The sequence below is a fragment of the Vulpes vulpes genome, chromosome 7 (genome assembly GCF_048418805.1).
Source record: "Vulpes vulpes isolate BD-2025 chromosome 7, VulVul3, whole genome shotgun sequence".
Lineage (NCBI taxonomy): Eukaryota > Metazoa > Chordata > Mammalia > Carnivora > Canidae > Vulpes > Vulpes vulpes.
This window is the reverse complement of record NC_132786.1, coordinates 78,513,236-78,534,202: the sequence shown is the minus strand read 5'-3', so window position 1 is coordinate 78,534,202 and position 20,967 is coordinate 78,513,236. Positions and strand designations below refer to the sequence as shown.

Below are 20,967 nucleotides of genomic sequence, written 5' to 3'. Positions count from 1 at the left end.
ATTTTGATTTTCAGGAGGGAGTGGCTTTTACTACTTCAGTGCCTCAAACATTTTCTTGCTGCTTTTTTTTGCCCATTTGAGTCTCTGAGTCTTAATGGTTAAACCGACTAACTTAAAAAAATAGGCTTAGGATTATGATCTTAAAGCTATTTCGGGATATGTACAAAATGGAAGTTTCTGATTGGGTCCAATGTGAAGGTGTGTGGGTCACTGTACACTGGGCCCCCTCCTTGGCAATCTTAGCACGACAGCCCAAGATTGAAGGGCATGGAGACTGAAGAGCCCTCTTCCCTGCAACTTGGCCCCCTAGGCTAGCATGGAGGCACATTGGTGGGACAGTGGCAGGCTGTAGTACCACTGTGCCATACCTGTTCTGTGGATATACAGAGGACTTCAGTCTCCACGCCTTCAATCTGGTACTTTGCATGAGTACTAAATCCACTAAAAAGGAACAAACACAAAACAAAAAAAAAGAAGAACTCAATATGAAATGCACAGGATCTAAAAGATCCTCTGTGGATCCTTTCCCTATGGAAAGGATGCTTCTCAGACATTAGGCATCTAGGGAAACCAAAAGGGGAAATAATCTGTAGCCATGAAGCAGTTTTTGTTCATTAAAATATTTAGGACACAAACCTGAGGATGAGATTGATTTCATCTTCCTTGGTCCATTCAGTACCTCCACTCTGTTTCCAGTTCAGGTAGTTGAGCCATTTAGAACGACACTGTTTTTCTGAACGGGTACCCACTCGTTCTGCCACAGCTGCCCATGACACGCCCTGTGTCACTATGTCACCAGGTTCAGTGCTTGTCAATTCATGAACCACTTCTGCAAGTCTCTTTTCCTCATCTTCTGTCCACTTCCCTGAAAGAAGGAAGTCATCTAGACTACTACTGCTACCTTCTTTGGTTTTTGTTTTTGTTTTTTGTTTTTAAATCAGATTCAGCCCTGTATTTCCAAGGACTTATGGGAAGTACACAGAAGCACCAAAAGTATTTCTGAATGACTGTGGGGTGGTAAATTGCACATATCTACTAAGACAGTTGCATTTGAGTAGCCCAGTAAGGTTCTTGGTACAAAAGAAAATACAGAATCCTAAAAGAAAACACTGACTGACTCTGGAGAGAAAAACTACCCAGTACATACCTAGGAAGAATTATGTGCTGTCAGGTTGTACTAATCCTAAGTGGGAAGAGCGTCAGGGATGGCTTGACGGGACACAGAAACTCACAATCACAATTTTTCCTGTCTTGCCCAAGATTCCCTGCTCTGCAGAAGTGGGGTAAGCTCAATAGAGATCCTTCATTACAGGAATGAATGATGAGAGGCAAGTGGAATGACTCCCATGGGCTCCTACCCACTTTAGTAAAAATGAAAACCAGGTTTATACCATCTCCTTTCCCCATTATCCCAACTCCAAGATACTGTGATCAAACAGAAGTCTGAGACTGGTGTTCACACATGATTTTATTCCAGGTTTTCCTGAAGCCATAAACCAGTCATGACACCAAATGATCCTCTTGTTTTTTCCTTAAGGAACTCGAGCAGAGAAACAGGAAAGACCAAACTTTTTTTAACTCCTACTTGTTTCCATTTTGTGACTAGCAGCTAAAAGCATCTAGAAAATTTCAGAAGAGCTGTGTGCTTACATCAGGGATTCATTTATTGAACAAATATTTACTGAATGTCCGTTATGTGCTAGGCACAGTTGTGGATACCAATATTCAAGGCAAAGTCAGGGCAATAAAAGGGGTTCTGTATTCACAGTGCCTAATATAAAACCCTGGGGTCCCATCCTAAATCTAGAGCTCCTTCCTATTCCTGCTTCATTGACTAAGCTGTCATGAATCATGGAATGACAGAATTGGTGGAATTTATGTTTTCAGTGTCTTGCAGGTCATAGTGCTGGTGAAATGGTTAAGAGGGAAATACTCCCGGTTCCACGTTAGCAGGGTAGGGAAGAGAAAAAAGAAAATACATACCCTGGAAGCATAAGCTTACCTTGAGAACTATTTTTCTTATTCAAAGACTGAGCACAGATTGTGGCTCCTTTAGAGAATTTTAGGGCTAACAGGAAACTATGAGATCACCTCTTCTAACCTCTTTATTTGAGAGGAAATTGAGGCTCAAAGGTTATATGAGAGTTAGTACCAGAGCCTCAATACGGTTGCTGGTCACAAAGGTTAGGCTTAATAGTATCATTAGTATGTTTATATATATTAAACATTAAATAGGTATTTGTGGTCTGGACTAGAGACTAAAACACTAATGACAAGCTTTGTTGTATGGAAAAATATACTTACTTGTTTGAAATAAGCAAAACAGCCACAGCATTAGAAGATAACTTACGTTGGGATCTGCCTGAACTCAAGTTTTTTATAAACATGAGTTGATAAGCTGTTGTTAACAGAAGCTCAACAGTTAGATGGGCTTAAATTAAAACTACTTCCTGGATATAAGCCTTAGTAATAAGTGCTCTCCCCACTGGCACAGTTTTGAATTGCTACAAAATGGAAATGGGCTACACCTGAAACCTCTGAAACTGAGGAGCTGTGTCCCTGTAAACAATGTTACACAAATGCAGAAAAATGAATGATTACTTGGGTCTATCAAGTGTGAAGAAAAAGGAAGACTAGAAAATAAAATGTGAACTTGAGTGAATGATAAATGTCTTTCCAGAACAGAAGAGAAAGCAGTTAAGTGCAGGGGTGGGAGGCTCCAGTGAGACAGGAGCAGCCCCCAGCAGCACTCACAGTACCTGTGTTGCAAGTATCCTTCATCAGTCGGCACCGATCTTTGACGGAAGACGCGCTTCTTCCTAGCGCCGCCCCTATTGTTGCCCAGTCATTGCCATGCTTTATCCGGAGCCTAAAACAAGAGTCTGCCAATCAGCATTGGGTTCAACTGTTTTCTCCCTTTTAATTCATCATTTATTCTTCATTCTTCTTCTTCCCATTTGACTGGTTTGGAAGTTGTGGGCAGCAATACTTTGAGAGCCAAAGTTTGAAAGTGTGGCCTTTTTGGGGGTCCACAGTTGTCTGTGGGTGAAAAAAAAACAGGCAGCAATTGCCTTTTTCCTGGGTCAGAGAAGAAATAAGTAACTTGGATATGTGTTCAAAAAAGACCAAATTTCCCCTCAGGTTACTGACATAATTTCCCAGGCAATCCCCAGATTGTACCCTTTTGAGTACTCCTAACAAGCTCTTCTCAGACAACTGAAAAAGTTTCCCAAGCTGCTACCATCATAAAGAGGATCAACTTTCAATTTTTTTCCACGACCCATACAATCCATTAACCCATACTTTATGGCCCCACTCAACAAAGCAAAATTTTCTCCTGTGAAATAGTCTTTTTAAGGTAGAGTCCACCCAGACATTAAGTGAAACATTTGCCAAGTCGCAGTTCTAAAACTAAGATGTAGAACCCTGGTTTTGATCTTGGTATGTAAGTTCCTGAGATTTAGTCTTCAGGCCACCAAGAATGGCCATCTAATCTGTTCTGTAACTCTTATTAGTGGTCTGAGGACACATTTGGCAACTCACAATAGTAGAAGACTAAATTTATGGGCATGGCTACTCTGTGCAGGTATGGATCTGAATAGTTCTTTTTATGGTCAATCATGCTTAATAAAACCTCTTGACATTTTCAAAGTAAAAGTTTAAAAAACGAAGATACTAAAAAAGTTAAAACCCAACTATCAGAATTCATGGAAAGAAAAAAATTTTAAACTTACTCCTTGAGCTTTTCAATTTCTTCAGGTGTATATCTAGAAATTTAAAGACATTTTTAAAAAGATCAATTAAAACAAAGAATACTAAAAAACCTTAATAAAAATCAGAATTTCACTTAGGAAGCCAAATACTAAGTCACTTAGCATTATTGATAATATTTTTAAAATAACCAATTCCAAAGTAAATTACTGAAAATTAAAACTGATGCTTTTATTTTCTCTTTTTTAAAAACATTTAGCTATAATAAAAGTGAGCAATGTACATTTTTCTCTAGGAAAATTCAACATTTAAAGCATACTTGCTTCTATTCTTAGTCTTCCTTTATTTCAAAACTGGTTTCAGACCCTCTAATATCATAGCTATTCTGAAAAACTTATGAATGACACTTATGTAAACCAGAGCTAAAATGCAAATCTATGGTATATTCTCACAAGGCACCAAAAAATTTAAAAATTCTCTTCATTTCCCCTACCCATGCATGGACATCTGCCATATTCTTGCTCCAATATAAAGGCTCTTTTTCTTTAGTTGACAAGTACTCAATAGTCAATGCAATGTTCTTTTTAGAAAGCATGATCTTATAAGCTACACTATGACTACCTAAAATTCCCAAAGAGAAATTAAAACTATGTCAGTAACACTACAGAATCATTGCATTGAAAAAGATGATGCCTTCCCAATCAATGTTACCTATAACAGAAATCCACGCATTATATTCAGAAATTTAGTTATTTTTCACTCTGGTTTTATTTTAAAAAAAAAGTCACTAACCTAGGAAATGCTATAGTATAAAGAAATACATGCTTTAACCAAAAAATGAATAGGAACAATATTACTAATGAATTTAAGAGGGTTTTTTTCCATACACTAAATCGTTAACCACTATAATTTTTTTATAATGTTACTTTATTATACAGCAGACTTTGATGTATGAAGACAGCTAAGTCTAAAATCTGACATATATAAGGTGATTGAGATACTAATTTCTAAAAGGCCTTGTTATAATGAGATTTCCATATTTATAACATGGACCTGGAGAAAAAAACATTAACACAACAAACAGTAATTTATAACTGCCTCCAATTAAAGTTCTGATCATAACTATATTTTAAAAATGATTGCTCCTTAAATATTTCCCCTAATCACGTGAAAACATGCAGCATTACAGGTTTTCATACTTTCCCACATGGTTTCTGTCATCATACATGCGAAGCACTCTTCTATAAACTGCAAACAAAGGCCGGTTCAGACCCCATGCTATAGTCCTGTAGAAATCTTTTCTTTCGTCTTTTGACATCTCAAAGATGATTTCTGTAGCATCTTTTATTCCGCGTGCCTAAATGGGTTACATTTCTTTGATTTAGGGATTTCTGGTAAAATGCATTTGGATATACTATGCTTTCTAAAAGTTGTTTTTTAATGTTCAAGATCATCAATGGCATTTAGAAAAATAATGTATTGCTAATTCATTAATAAGTCAAATATAAACTTTAAAATGTTTCAAGAGATAACAAAGTGATACTTAAATGTTCCAGAAATTAATTGTATTAAATTCAATAAAGTCAAGTTGTGTCAACCCCTTTCAAAATTATAAAAAGTTAATATTTAAAGAAAGTAGAAAAGAATCATAAGAACAAAATTAATGGACCTAGGAATCAAATAAATAACAGAAATGACAAGCAAAGCTAAATAACGGTTCTCTGAAAAAACTCATTAGGACTAATAAAATATGAAAAGATAGACTATGGCAAGACTAAAAGACAAAACAATATTGGAAATGAAAAAATGGAGCCTAAGTAGAGATGTTAAAGAGATTAGAGAACTGAACATTATGAAAATTCTATGGCAAAAAAATTGAAAAGTTACATAAAATGAATAAACTCCTGGAAAAGTCAACTTACCAAAACAGAATCAGGAAGAGATAGAAAATCTAATAAGCACAGACCACCAAGAAAATTTAATCAGTTATTAATAATTTTCTCACAATGGAAATACCAGATCCACATGACTTTACAGGTAAATCCTACTAAACAATCAAGAGAAACAGAATTCTGATTTTAAACTATTCTAGGGTATAGAAAAACAGGGGGACATTTCCTCATTCATTTTATTAGGCTAGCATAACCTCAATAGCAAAATCAGACAAGACAGTTTCAGAGAAGAATTTTTAGGTAAGCTCATTGAGTAACACAGATCCCCAGTCCCTAAAATATTGAGCACACTGAACTCAGCAATGTATAAAAAGGTTAGCAGTCAATATGAAAAGTGAGCTTATTCCAGGAATTCTGTGTTAACTTCAGAAAAATTACTAATTATTATTATTACAGTATTATTAAACTTATGGAAAATGTTAATCTCTATAGATGTGGAAAGAGCATTCATAACATAGAGCATTCATATGGGATTACACTCCTATCAAGTTTGGATTTACTGATAATCTGATAAAAGAAAATATATAAAAAGTATAGACTGAAAAGGAAAAATCACAGATGTTACGTATGTAGAAACTTAAACAGTATTTAGCGAGTCTACTGGTTACAAAATCAATATAAAAGTGATTTGCATCTCTATACAAAGATCATAAAAAAGTTTAAAAGTTCCCATTTACAGTAACATCAAAATTAAAAGCAACAGGACTAAATCTAAGGCAAGTCCTTTTTGGAGGAAAACAAACTATCAAAAGGAATTAAGGAGGAACCCACTACAATGGAAGGTATATAATGTTCTCAGTCGGAAGATGGAATACTGTATAGATGTTAATTACCCTCAAATTGATGTACAGATTCAGTGCAGCCCCAATAAAAATGCCAACAGTTTTCCATTCTCTGCAACTTGATTCTAAATTTGTAATGGAAAAGCTAAGGGACAAAATCAACCAAGATATTCATAAATAAAGAGACTTGCCCCATCAGATGCTATGACTTCTGAAGACTGTGCTATCTATACTAGTGCAAGTATCAACAAACAGAACCTGGGAACAAATTAGAAAACCTAGAAACAAATCTGCGGAAGCTTGATTTGGGACAGAATGGACACTGCAGACTGGGAGAAGACTGACACTCCATAGCAATGTAGGACAACTGTCTTCTGTATAAAAAAAAAACTCCAACAACAGTGAAACCCTATCTCAAAGCTATAGGAAAAAAAAAAATCAACAGGAAAGGTAAAACTCTAAAACTTTTATGTGACAATATATGGGGGAGTATCTTTATGCCCTAGAGGCAGAAGAGGATTTCTTAAATAACCATGCAAAATATAAAAGGAAAAAATGGTGATTTTGATACTGAAATGAGGAATCTTTTTTCATCAAATGACCCCCACAGAGAGGGAAAAGAGAGGCCACTGAATTGGGACAAAATACCTGTCCTACAAATAAACAAAAGGCCATTAGTATCCAGCATACATTAAGAGTGTCTAGAAAATGAAAAAGATAACCCCAGAGAAAAACTGATTAAAAACACAAATAGGAATTTCAAAGAGGAAACATAAAAAGTGGCGACTAAACATATAAGATTATGTAATCAGAGGAATACAAATTAAATCCAAAATAAAATACCATTTACATCCATCAGATTTGTACAAATTAATATAAAAAAAACTAAAAAGACCCCAAATGACCATTAACTGCACATGGGTTACTACAGTATATATACTAGCATAATGAAATAGAGCTATAAAAAGTCAGCAGGGTATGGATCATAAAACCACAATAAATAACAGAAGCCAATTAAAGAAATGAAATTACATTGATATGCATTTTATCCATTCTCTTGAATGTATAAAAAAACCCTTCACAGTAAAAAGTTTCTAAATTTTTTTTAGTAATTTTTTTTTTTTTAGTAATCTCTATACCCAATGTGGAGTTCGAACTTAAGACCCTGAGATCAAGAGTCACACACTCTACTGACTAAGCCAGCAAGGTGCCCCAAGTTTTTAATTTTAGAATCTAAAATTCTCTTATGCCAGTTCTGCAAATAATTAAACGTAACATTTACAAGCCTAATACATGAAAGACACTGTGTTGCAGGATAACCATATAGTGAGATGAAAAGATTCTTCTGCTATCTTTTTAAACAGCAGCACATAATAAAAACCATGGTCAAATATAAAACAAAATATCTTTTGCCAAGATCAGTACATCTTTTTGGACATTTCCTATTTCTGCCAATCCATTCATCATTCTCCCATTCATTTCCTGAATCCTTCTTTTCCTTCTTCCCCAACATCCAGTCACCAGGTGTCCTTAGAGAGACTACCTGCTTATCTACCCTTTCCCTGCCAATTCTTCCACCACTGTCGTTTAAAGTCTTTAACTACTCTTATCTGGTCAAGTGAAATGATCCTCTACAAGGTCTCAAATTTCAGTCGCATTCCCACTCTTTAATCAGAGTTGAAGGGGTCCTTGGAAACCATCCATTCCAATTCTCCAGACAACAAATCAGCTTAATTCCCAAAGTTCTCTGTTCTTATCATTTGTTACTGCCTTATCTAAACCTGCAGCATTTTTCAAGTTTTAACTAAAGTGTATGTGACCAGTGGATAACTTTAATACACTTCTGAATACGTTTTTCAGTGGTCATTGTATATGTGTTTCTCTTTAAAAAATTAGTTTGGTGAGAAGGATCTTTATTCATTAACAAAGAACTAAAGGGTTGTTGTTTTTTTAAGATTTTATTTATTTATTTGGCAGAGAGAGCAAGCATAAGCAGGGAAAGCAGCAGAGGGAGAGGAAGAAATAGGCTCCCCAGCGAAGGCCTCAATCCCTGGGATCATGCCCTGACCCAAAGGCAGACACTTAACCCGACAGCCACCCAGCCCTAGAACTGAAGTTTTTAATTTACTCTTTATAATTTACAGAGCTTTGCTTGGGAAGAATGCAGGTTAAAATTAAGCTTAAGAATGTGGACACTCTAGGCAGCAATGTATGTATAATAGTTAAAAATTATATAAACAACCTAAGTATCAAACAATAGGAGAATGGCTAAATAAATACTGTACACCTCCCATTCCCAAAAAATGCTATGGTCTGTTTTTCAAACATGCACTAACTCCTTTAAGGGAATGATAAACAAATCATTGGAAATATTTCCTTGAGAAGAGCACAGACCTACTCCACCAATCCCTCACTCAACTAAGTTACCTGTTTTTCTCATTTCCTATAGGACTGGACTTCACAGTCAAGTTTCCAAAGGCTAATTATTCAGTTCAAGTTAAAGGGGCTAACTTAATGTGCTCTGGGTTTCATTTCTGACTCCTTGGTGCTCAGCATTTGCTCATGCTGTTCCCTCCGGCCCCACGCTAGCAAAGCTCTATTCCTGTTAAGACTCCACTCAAATCCTGTTCTTCCAATATTTTCCATAACTGTCCTAACCCTAAGAACATATTCTTCCTTCTCCAATCTCATGCAGAATTCACAGCATGTATCACTCAAGGGTACAAAGCCTTGTATTATTTTTTACTTGCTTTCAACATTCCCAAATCAACTGCTGGTTTTTAAAAAGGTTTTTAAAAAGGCAATACCATGGGTTATGGCAATTCACATCTCCAGTACTTCAAAAACACTATGTTCAAGAGACATTTAATGAAAAGAATGACTTAGCTAACAGCAAATAGGCCTCAATATGAAAACGAACTAAATTATTAATTTTTTTTTAAAAAAAGAGGAAGACTCTCATGTCATAAGTTCACTCAAAGAAGATGTGTATATTAGGCTTCAGACAATATAAGCTTAAACTCTTTTATAGGCTGCTTGTAAAGACAGGGCTTTAAGATTCTGAAAAGCTTTTAGGATTTTGTCTAAACTTCAGGTGTTTCCTAAAGCAGTAAAGCTATTGTAAACTAAGAATTCAAAATTTATTTTAAAATATACTATAATCATACACCTTACAATTATGAAGCTATAACATACATATTAGCCAATCATCCATTACAGAAATTACTGCAAAGCTCCTAATAAGTACATACAATGATGCTGTGATAATTTTTGCAATTGGCAATGAAAAATTCGTGAAACAAAAAAAATACGCCATAAAATACCTTTAAATAGCGTTCAATATTGTTCATCAAAATATCAATTTCTTCCTTAGACCACATCCCCTGTTTCCATTTATGTCCTTTAAAGAAAAACAGATGTTATAGAAAATGTTATCCCTCAAGAGGAATAAGATACTAAAGTTTGCTATGCGATTAAATAAATTATCTGAGGGAATAAAATGTAGCTAATTTCTTGTTTATCTGAAATCTGAAAGATCCCAGGGAGTTATTTTTGCAACCTCTTTTAAGTATTTTAATTGTCTGTAACCTCTTTTATTCTAAGGCCCTGTGCCCAATGTGAGGCTTGAACTCATGACCCTGAGATCAAGAGTCAAATGCTCTACTGACTGAGTCAGCCAGGGGCCCTGTAACACCTTGTTTTTAAGAATACATTTGATTCTGGGACACCTGGGAGGCTCAGTCAGTTAAGTGTCCAACTCTTGCTTTCAGGTCAGGTCATAATCTCTGGGTCATGAGATCGAGCCCTGAATCAGGCTCTGCGCTCAGACCAGAGTCGGCTTGAGATTTGGTCTCTCCCTCTCTCTTTGCCCTTCCCTTCCCTCTCACTCTTTCCTCTTCTCTAAAATAAAATAAAAAAACAAAACAAAACAAAACAAAAAAACCGGATACAATTGATTCTATTAAATAAAGACAATAATTAGTAAAAGACTGAAAAACTATTACTTCTTCTCAGTTGTATGTCTTATTCTTTGAGCAATAAAGGCATGCTAAAAAGACATGAAAATTAAAGAACCAAATCATGCTCAAAACTGTCTGAAAAATTATCAATGGAAATAATATATTTTATGGGCAAGAGAACACACAAAAGATCCTAGGACAAGGTAAAAATAATATGTTGGATATCAAGTGAATTATATAATCAAAATGAGTATTTACTATGCAGTGGTTGAAAACAATCAATTTACTTACTTTTGCTTCCTTTTCTTACTTCAGAGTGGTGTACACACAACCCCCACTTTCTTATAACAGCTCCCTACCAATCCTTATGAACTCCATAGCTCTATAAACACTTTAATCTTCTAAGCTGCTTATCAGGCCAAAGTTAGATCTCTGAAAAGACTTGACTTCCCATTCAAGTCTTTGTGCAGCAACTATACTTTCTTTTAAATGCTACCACTGTGCATCTGTTTATAATTTACTGCATCTCAGAGAAGTTATGATCAATTATTAAAAAATTAATGTTGGTTTCATGGTCTCCTTCAGAGCCAAAGTTAAACAATTACAAAAACTCAATTATTGTAACTACTCAATCACAATTATGAAATCATCAAAATCCTGATGACTATAAGTTCTTTTTATCTCCATTTATTCCCAATGGACACTAGAATTTAAAATATATTTTACCTTTGTTAGTCAGAGAATCCTTATCTTCTTTAGTTGTAAACCATGCTTGGCTAACTGCTGAAACTTCCTCATTACCCAAGGGGGATATTTCATCTAGTTGTTCATTCTGTAGAATCTTGAGGAAGTAAAGGTAAAAAAAAGAAAAAAAAGTATAGGTTGATTTAATACAACCTGATTCATTTTCTTTGCAATACTAAACATTATAAAACTCTAATATAGTAATACGGAATTCATTTGCTTTAGATATAGTAAAAACAAGTTCAATTTATAGAAAAACAAATATTTTTTTGTTTTTATTACGGTAATTTGAAAACAAAACTGCCTAACAAAATATGGCCTTTGTTTAATAACTCCGTAGTAGTGGCCTGAATTTATAGAATAACTAAGATTCCATTAAGTACTTAAACCAATATAAGATATCTAAAGCCATACGTATATTTAGATATGTAAAATGAGCTCATACATACAATAAAATGGAAATGCTTTGATTGAATATCATGACTGTTCATGTCCTCATAGGTAGTTTGCTGACTAAATATATAATCATCTGTAATGTAATCTCTTGGTTAAATTTAAAGGATTAACAGGCCAAATCAAAAGACACTACAAAATCAAGGTCTGCTTATTTTTTACTGACAAATTTATTTTCACTAATCTCTAAAACTGGTTCCTAACCTCATCAATGTACCTTCTTATCAAAGAACTATATGGTATTCCTTTTTTTTATTATTATTGTAGCTAAAGCAGTCTTTATCAAGAAATGTAGAGTTAAAAACTAACAGCTTTTTGAGATATAATTCACATACCATAAAACTCACCCTTTAAAGTATACAATTCAGTGGCTTTCAGTACATGTATGCAATTATCACACCCGGTATATTTTCAATTACAGACATACCTAATCTAACGAATTCTGTAGGAACTAAAGCCGCTTAAGAGAGCTGGTGCCTTGGGTTAGATACAGCTATAGTGTGAATCAGGAAGATGTGGCAACCGTGACACCATTTCAGGGATAAGTCCATCTGTCATAGGCAGACCAGGAGGAGAGTCACACGCTAGTGGCCACTCAATGAAGTTCAATTTCAGTTGACTAGATCAAGTACGCTATGTCACTGGCCAGAGGGAAGTCCTAACAGACACTGGACTATTTATTGAATAGGCAGAAATTAAATTTCTAATTTCAAGAGGAACTGAAATTATCCTACTTGGAAAGAGAGAAGCTGTCAGTGAACACGAGAAATGCCACATTTCCACTGTCACCTATGTTATTTTTATATCTGGGAGTAATGAATATCTTGTATTCAAGAGAGTGCTGTTCTTAATTAAATCCATGCGCAAAAGGCTAAAGTCACTGGAACAAGTATGAAAAGTTTTGTAATCCTGTGTTTATGTGTCATACGTTTTACACATATATATATACATATATATATAGATAGATTTTTTTTTAAAAGATCAAGAGGCTACCTTTATAAAGGTGAAAATGGAGAAGACTAGACAAGTAATATCTAAGGCCTCTCATATTCTGAAGATCCCAATTGTCTAAGATTTGACACACAGAGGTTATTCTTCAAGGGTGATACAGATTTCTGTGAAAGACTTTGATAAAAATAATACCCACTGTTAAGAAATGTAATGTAGAAAATATTCTCCTGAGATGACCTTCTCTTATATGTTAATCACCTGGTTAAAAGAATAAAATCACTATTTCCCAAAGTGAGTCTAGAATATACAGCTCACTCTCTGAACCTTTTTTAGTTTCTAATTACTTTTCAAGCATCTCCCATTGCTGAAATGGAACTAGTACATCAATTGCTACAATATGCGAAATAATTACACCTGCTTTGACACAGAGCACAGCGAAAAGCAGACTAGTTCTGAACTCTGAACTATGCTTCCACTCACGAACTCACGACCTAACGGTATTCTTATGAAACAGCTATTAGAAATTATTAAATGTTCTTCATTCACTAACCTGGTAATAACAAACCAAGAGGCCAACAGCAAATTATTAACTCATTAACTCTAAAGAAATAACCCAAACAAAACCACCCTATAATTTGTCTAATACTGACACTGCCCAGTCTTTTAACAAGTTGTAAACCAAATCACACACGTATATATACACAGCTATTTTTACTAGAATTGAAGTGAGATTTCAATTCTTCAAAACAGAATTGAAGTGAGACTATACATTCTTTGAATTGGAATGAATCTGACAAGCCCCATTTTGAAGAATGTGTTCTATGGCTTCAGAGGACTTGGAAAAAATTCCTTCCAAATCACCCACTGAAATCCAAGAGCAGATTATGAGGATCTCTAGCCAGGCTCAATACTGTTTGAAGCACATGAAAGACTTACTCCTCTAAAAATCCTGTCATTCTGGAATCACTGTAAAGCTTCCTGTTGAAAAAGGTTCACAGTGCACCCACCTGAGATGTCCTTAGTCTTTGATGTTATATATCACCTCGTAACTCTTACACTTAATTGAAGGGTCATTGTGATACTTCACATAAGAAAAATAATGACATAATGTCTCTAGTATCTACTTCAAAAATATTTTTTTAAATAAAGAAATGAAGCAAAAGGACAAGATACTAAAAAGGAAAGGCACAATCAGCCAGACATAAACTTAAAAGTAAAATAGATTTAAGCTCCAGGCTATCAAAGAGAGCGAAGAATTCTGATTACGTTTGGCAGAAATGACTCATATGAGACAAAGAAGTTCACAGAAAAGGAAAGCAGTAAGTCCTACTTGCTATTCAACCTCTTAACTCAGGGTAAAATGTATCTTAGTCCTATAGGCACCAAAAGGGACTACGACTGTTGTTTAAAATCTATGTGAGATGAACAGAGAACATATGTGGCCTTTCTAAATCAGTTACTAGACATTAACTGTTGGGTTAACACTTAAAAGGCTTTATATCAATATCTTATATAATTGTTAAGATAAACTTAAGGTTATTGAATAGCTCAAGTGAGATTATTCCATGTAGTTGATGAATGCATGTGCACCATCTGTTTCAACAGATGTGAAACACTCTACAGGGAATGCATTTTCAAACTATCTTTGTCTACTATTTTGAGATTCATGTATGCAGGGACTGGAAATATGAATGAAATAATAAATCTTATCTCAATTCTATCTTGTCAAATTATGTTCTCATCATTTTATCACCTAAAGTATGTGTTAAGGATAATCCTCTTGTAGTCAGTAAAAAGACTCACTATACCTGAATCTGTGTCACAGTTCCCTCAGTAATCTCATCATCTGCCACCTCTGTGGTTGCAGTCATGGTCACCTCAAAGCTCTGATCATTTTCTGAAACTTAAAGAAAAAAAGAACAATTCAACTCCAGAATATACAAGTTTTAATTATTAAAAAAAAAAAATCCATGGGAAAAAAAATATGTGACCATCTCATTTCCTAACACATTCCTTGCCAATTAAGCCCACATATATACATTTAACAAATACACATATATTTAACAAAAATTTATTGTGTGCCTAATCACACACACCAAGTGTGTAATTTTTTTGGTAATGGGTAATGGGAAGACAGCAGTAAGCAAATGAAACAAAATCTTGACTTCATGGTGCTTCTATTCTAGTAAGGAAGACACAAAATGAACATATTATGTCAAATGTTGATAACTAATGAGAAAAAAATAAGGCAGAAAAGAGAATGTATTGGATGTGGGGACTGAAATTTTAGATAGCAGGCCAGGAAAAGTAAACAAGAGCTAGACGCAAGTGAGAAAAGGAGCTAGTTAATAGGTATCTTAAAGAGGAGCACTTCATGCAGAGGGAAAGCCAAGGGCAAAGACTGAGATAGAGGCACATCTGGACTGTTCAAAGGAATGGCAAGGAAGACAGAGTGGCTACAGAAGACAGAACAGGAACATAAAGATGTCGTGTGGAGACTTGAAGGGCAATGTAAAGACTTTGGCTTTAATTGACTGACTTTTATTTTAATAGGCTCGCTCTGGCTCCTAAGCAGACAACAACCTGAAGGGCAAGAGGGGCTGCAGGGAAATCAGTTAAGAGGCTAATTCAGTAATCCAAGTAAGAGAAGTCAGTGACTTGGACAAGGGCTGAAGCAAGTGAAGGTGATGAGTAGTTCAAATTGTGGATATATTTTGATTTGGGAACCAAAAGGATTTGCGGATAAACCAAATACGAAAGAAACTGAAAAGTCAAGGATGTTATTAAAGTTTCAAAAATCTGAGCTATTGGATGAATGTATCTTCCATTAACGAAATGGGGAAGAGCATAGAAGAATCAAATTTTAGAATTTAAGAAGTTTCAGGAGCTTGGATTTAAACATACTAGTTTGAGATTAAACATCTGGAATTAAGATGAAGTCTGGAATGGAATAAATCTGGGCATCATTACCTGAGATAGGTTTTAAAACCATGAATTCTAGGGAGAGAAAGAAAACAAAACAGAAGCAACTTAAGAACTGAGTCCTGGACTACTGCAATTTAGAGCCTGGGGAGATGTGAACAGTATAAGAGACTCAAAAGGCACACATATTAAGGTAGAAAAAAACTAGAGGAAAGTGTTCCTTAGAAATCAAATGACAAAATGTTGCAGAGTGATAAATATTGTCAAAAAGTGTGGACAGATCAAGTAAATATGACAAAGACTAAAACAAACAATAACCACCACTGGCCGTAGCAGCATGATAGTCTCAGTAGACCTGGGAAGAACAGTTTTGGTGAATTGTTAGAGGTGAAACCCTGACTGGAGTGGGTTTAAGGAAGAATGAAAGAAGAAATGGAGGTAAGTGATCAATTCTTTCAAAGTATTCTGCTCTAAAGGAAGGAGAGCAGTTAGATGGGAGCCTAAAGTGGGCAAATCGGAGTTTTTATTTTACGGAGCCTTAAGAATCTTCCGGAAGGCGCCGGCCACCCACAGGCTCTGGAGAGAGCTGGAAGCGCGGTGCTCTCGCAGCAATAATATACTGCTTCTTACGGAGTGGAGTTTTTATTTTAAAGAAGATATTATAGTATGTTAGTAACGCCTATGGGAATGATCCAGTAGAGAATAAAAAACTGATGATTCAGAGGAGACAGGAAAGAAATGCTGCAACGATGTCCTTGAGTAGGTAAAAGGGATGCAATCTAGTAAAGCAAAGGGTCGGCCTTAGCAGAAAAGAGAGAATGTATGGACATAGCTACATGTGGATATGTATTTGTTGTAGTGGAATTTTGCAGGAACTTGTTCTACTTCAATTTTCTCAGTAAGTAGAAACAAGGTTATCTGCTGAGAGGAACAAAGGTGGAGAAAATACTAGAAGTTTCAGGAGTTTATGACAGTCATCACTGAGTGGGAGAAAAATCATCCATTTGGTAAGTGTGGCATAGCTGGCAGGCAACAGTATGAGCCCACTTCAAGTTAATGATCATGAGTTTAAAGTAAGATCACTCAGCTTGCTTGTGCTGTTTTTCAATTAGCTGTGCCAGTATAGACATAAATAGGCAGACAGATTTAACCAGGGTTGTGGTTTTACTAAAAGACAATGAAAAAAGGATTTGAGGGTAAATGCAAGAGTGATTATAATGATCAACCATGAAACAAACTGGGTAGAGAAACAAAAGATACAAGTGGAAAAGAACAATGCAAAAGTGGTCAGATCAGTGGGTCCTAGTGGGGCAAAGGACTATAAGCAATAAAGAGTATTAGAAGAAATAACCTGGAAACATAGGAAGTAGTGCTGGAAGTAGATCACAAATGGATTCCCTGGAAAGATAGGAAGTAGATCACAATTAATAGTGTTGGAAGTAGATCTCATTAATAAGTAACAGCAAAGGAGGTAATGGGAGTAATAAACAAGGTAGTGTGGATAACAAAAGGTAGAAGAGGTTAAGATATTGCAACAATTATCTAAATGAATAATTACCAAGAGTTCTAACTGTGACTAGGGAATGGAGTAAATATGGTGGTACATAATCACAGTAAGAAGTGTTAAGTGATGTAGAATGACTAACATAAGAGTTAAGAGGATTTTTAAGGATCAAATTTTTACCAGTTTTAAAAGAATGTAAACTTGAATAAAAAATTAAAACTGAAATTAATAACTATCTTTAAAAGCTAATATTTACTTCCCTAAAGTTCAGCAAACAATGACTTGCCCATTCAATCAGTGCTAAATGATGGTGACAAACACAGCATTTTATGTTTTTATATGACTTTTTTAATGGAGAGGTTTCCCTAAACTTGTTTGTGATTTTATCAACACACTTTTAACAAATCTAGGAACAATACTTCAAGTCCACTTTTCATAAATTTAGTCTCACTGTAAATATTAGGCTCCAGAATGTCCTCCATATGTCATGATGCTGACCTGATTTCAAGTAATTCAGATGCTTTTATGTCAGCACATCCATATCATCCCGTCCAGTTAAGCTAAGTAGTGTGTGAAGGATTCAGTCTAACACCATAAAATAGAACAAAATATCAACTGTGGTTTGATCAAGGTACTCAACTTTAACCAAATGAATTAACCAGCCATAATTTATGTAAAAATAATCCCTCACAAATTCTGGCTTAGTAAAATAAGTATTTTCATTTTATTTTATATCCTGGGGATGTAATGTACAGCACTGTGACTATAGTTAATAATACTCTAAGGTATATTTAAGGTATATTTAAAGAGTAATCTTTAAAGTTCTTATCACAAGAAAAAACTGTAACTATGTGTGGTTAACAGATGTTAACTAGACTCATGTTCATTTCACAACATGTATGTATACTAAATTACTATTGTGCACCTAAGACTAACATAATGTTACAGGTTAATTATGTCTGAATTAAAAAAACTTCCAGCTTAGAAAATGTCCATATAGGATTATATCTGTACAGACAGGCCAATCAAATTTTAAGACTGGATCACAACCTAATGATAGTCAAATTAGGAGTTTTAAAAATCATGAATCATCACTAGAAGGAAAGATCATTTAATTAGAAATACATTATGTTTGTATATGTCACTAGGAGCAATGTTAGTGGCATTAATATGAACCATTGTTCAATAAAGTCTCACAGTAAACTAATATAAAATGGTTTTTTGTGTTCAACTGAATAAGCAAACTCTACATAAAAAGTACACATCTACTTGTAAAGATAAGGTTTTGCTATAATGAAAACCTAATCTTACTTTTATCCAACTGGATGAAGATGTGATTTTGCTTGATCCTGGGTACAAAATGAACGTTCTCAAGAACCAGAATGCCTGGTATGACCTTAGACAAGTTCTCATACCTCTCCATGCCTTAGTTTCCTCATTAAAAACAGGAATCATAACACCTACTCTAGAGCATTCTTTCTCAATGAGGGCCAAAAATGCTTCTGGGTGAGGTGTGGGTGAAAAAAAAAATTCTCTTTATTGACAAAACAACACATACAATACAGTACATTAAAAAAAAACGACAGTATATCTGTGATATTACAATTTCAAGGGGGAGAACATGATCAAGAGAAAATGTCTCAAAAAGCTTGGGGTAGGAAGGATGACAGTAATTTTTTAAAAAGGCTGAGAAGATTAAAATAGGCAATATATGTAAAAGCATTTAGAGTCATTAAGTGTTTTAGTTAGGAAGGTTTTTGTGACTAATGAAAAGGAAAATAATGGACCTAAGTCTACCTTGAAATGCCAATTATGATCTCTCCCAAGCTACAATGTGATTTCAAAAGGGAACTCTGTTCTTAATACATAGTGACTTACGTGGAAGTGCAACAACTGATATGCAAGGAGTAGAATCATCAATACTTTGATCATCCTCAGAAGACAGACAAAGCCTTTTATGTGGAGGTTCAGTACTATCTTCTGAGTCTATTTCATCAGCTTCTAATGAAACAAACAAACAAACAAAAACTCAAAATCTTCAAACCAATGAGAAAACCCAAAATCTTCAACAAGTAACTATAAAACAATTTTCTTATCAATTTGCTCAGTTAACCCAATTGTGCAAGTAGGACTTCAACGACACTGTCTTCTATATCCCCAGGACAGTATCTCAGCTGCTATTCTGATAACAAGAATTAGGAGAATAGAGGGGCTACTTTTTAAATATCATATTTTGGTGCTACTAACTACCTATCTTTCCAAATATTTCACAAGTAAAGATAGGCGTTGGTAATTTCAATCATTCACTAATAATCACTGAATGCCTACTATGTGCTAAGTGCTGGGAAGAGAACAATGACAGATACCTTTGACTATCAAGAAGAGCTCACAGGGTGGTGGAGGAGATGACTAAAGCAACAATCTCAAAATGGTGCTGTAAGAGCTGTGCAGGTGGAATGAAGAGACTGTTCCATGAGCAGAGGGGAGAGACATCTAATTTTGTCTACTGGTAAAGGAAGGCTTCCTGGAGAAGGTGTCTTGAATTGGAAAGAACTTGAATGAATAGAAGCTAGGGGTAATGATAATACTGGCACTAGGAATAATTATTTGCAGTGACAGTGAGGTATGAAAAGCTTAAGGTACGTAAGTAAGGAAAACAAGACAGCTATGAATTGCTGGGACACAGATATATGAAATGTGGCAGGAAGTGAGGCTGGAAGGAAAGCGGAGATGATGGGAGGTCATCACTGTACTCTAAAAACCATGGGAAACTTGAAAAAACAAACCTTCCTATACTACTGAGTATCATGAGCAAGGTCATCAGCAGTTTGAAAGATGAATTCAAGTTGGGAGACTCATTAGGCTAGTGGGGCCTCCCAGGTGAGAAATGAGACTCTGAACTAAGAAAGGGGGACTTGAGACAGAGTAAGCAATGGATTCAAGAAACAAAATACTATCAACAAATTTTCATGATAGAATGAAAGTAGGAGATGAGAAAAGAGTTTATTCCTACCCACATTTATTATCTGCATTGCTAAGTAATGAAATTGACAGAGAAACAAAACTAGTCTGGGAAATTTGTGAAGAATTCAGTTAGGAACATGTGAAATTTAAGGTGCCTATGAGAAACACAAAGAATTCAGAAAATAAGAAGTTTGAATCATTTTAATAGTAGGTGATAGTTAAAATCACAAGTTTGAGTAAAATAACCAGAAATTAAGCACTGAATGGGAAAAGGAGATAAAGCCTAGGTTGAGGAAAGATAAACTTACAGCAAAATACATAATAAATATAAATAATAAATAAGTAGAGAAGTGACAACAAAATCACAAGCCTGTTGAATCTTAATTGATTATATAGGTAATCACATTAAATTTTATTCAGTCATGTAAAATCCTTTAACAGACTGGAGCAAAAAAAAAAACTGACAGGACTACTACATTTCCTAATGTACATTGCTGGCACCAACTGATATCAAAGAGGAAGTATATTACAGTTAATCCATCATCATCATTATAGGCTCAAGAGATTCTACTTATCCATGAAAGTAGCTATGAGATTAATCAAAGTTCAAACACCTGACAAATTTTAAAAATACAAAGGTATATTTAAAAAATATAAATTTAAGTTAATTCATGATCCAAAGAGATAACCCCCTTTTCTACTGTCCTAGCCTAAACGGTCTATCTGGGTAACAGGGATCAAAGGTGACATAAAATCCAGAAATATAGAAAGATCCACAGTTGTATGACAGAAAGTTCTCCTACCATTCTGAGGGCAATGAAGAATGAGGTTCCCGTCTGTGTCCTGAGTCAAAGTCACAGAATTCACAGTTTCTACTGTTACTGTGTCAGAATCCTCTTCAACTGTGCTCATACTCAAATCTAGACGATAGGTTTCAGATTTAAAACATTATTTCCAAATATGAACATAAAGTAGCCCCCAACTTATCCCTCTTCCCCACAAAAAAACCCATAATTTAAATTTGA

The 20,967-nt window shown here is 35.0% G+C and overlaps 1 protein-coding gene across 9 annotated transcripts in view; it reads right to left on the bottom strand.

The window, feature by feature from the left end:
- Positions 1–20,967, bottom strand: part of DMTF1 (cyclin D binding myb like transcription factor 1) — a 44,140-nt gene that overhangs the window by 10,615 nt on the left and 12,558 nt on the right. For 4 of the 9 annotated variants that reach the window (XM_026018671.2, XM_026018672.2, XM_072764167.1 and 1 more), the window contains 9 exons: positions 20,746–20,862; positions 18,857–18,979; positions 14,361–14,455; positions 11,131–11,245; positions 9,769–9,845; positions 4,911–5,068; positions 3,735–3,767; positions 2,760–2,869; positions 637–865 (listed from right to left, as the gene is read on the bottom strand). In XM_026018671.2, coding sequence (XP_025874456.1) covers positions 637–865; positions 2,760–2,869; positions 3,735–3,767; positions 4,911–5,068; positions 9,769–9,845; positions 11,131–11,245; positions 14,361–14,455; positions 18,857–18,979; positions 20,746–20,854 — 1,049 coding nt within the window. In that variant the 5' untranslated portion in view covers positions 20,855–20,862. The remainder of the gene's footprint in view (positions 1–636; positions 866–2,759; positions 2,870–3,734; positions 3,768–4,910; positions 5,069–9,768; positions 9,846–11,130; positions 11,246–14,360; positions 14,456–18,856; positions 18,980–20,745; positions 20,863–20,967) is intronic. The other 5 variants (XM_072764170.1, XM_026018673.2, XM_072764169.1 and 2 more) reach the window with 2 other exon arrangements.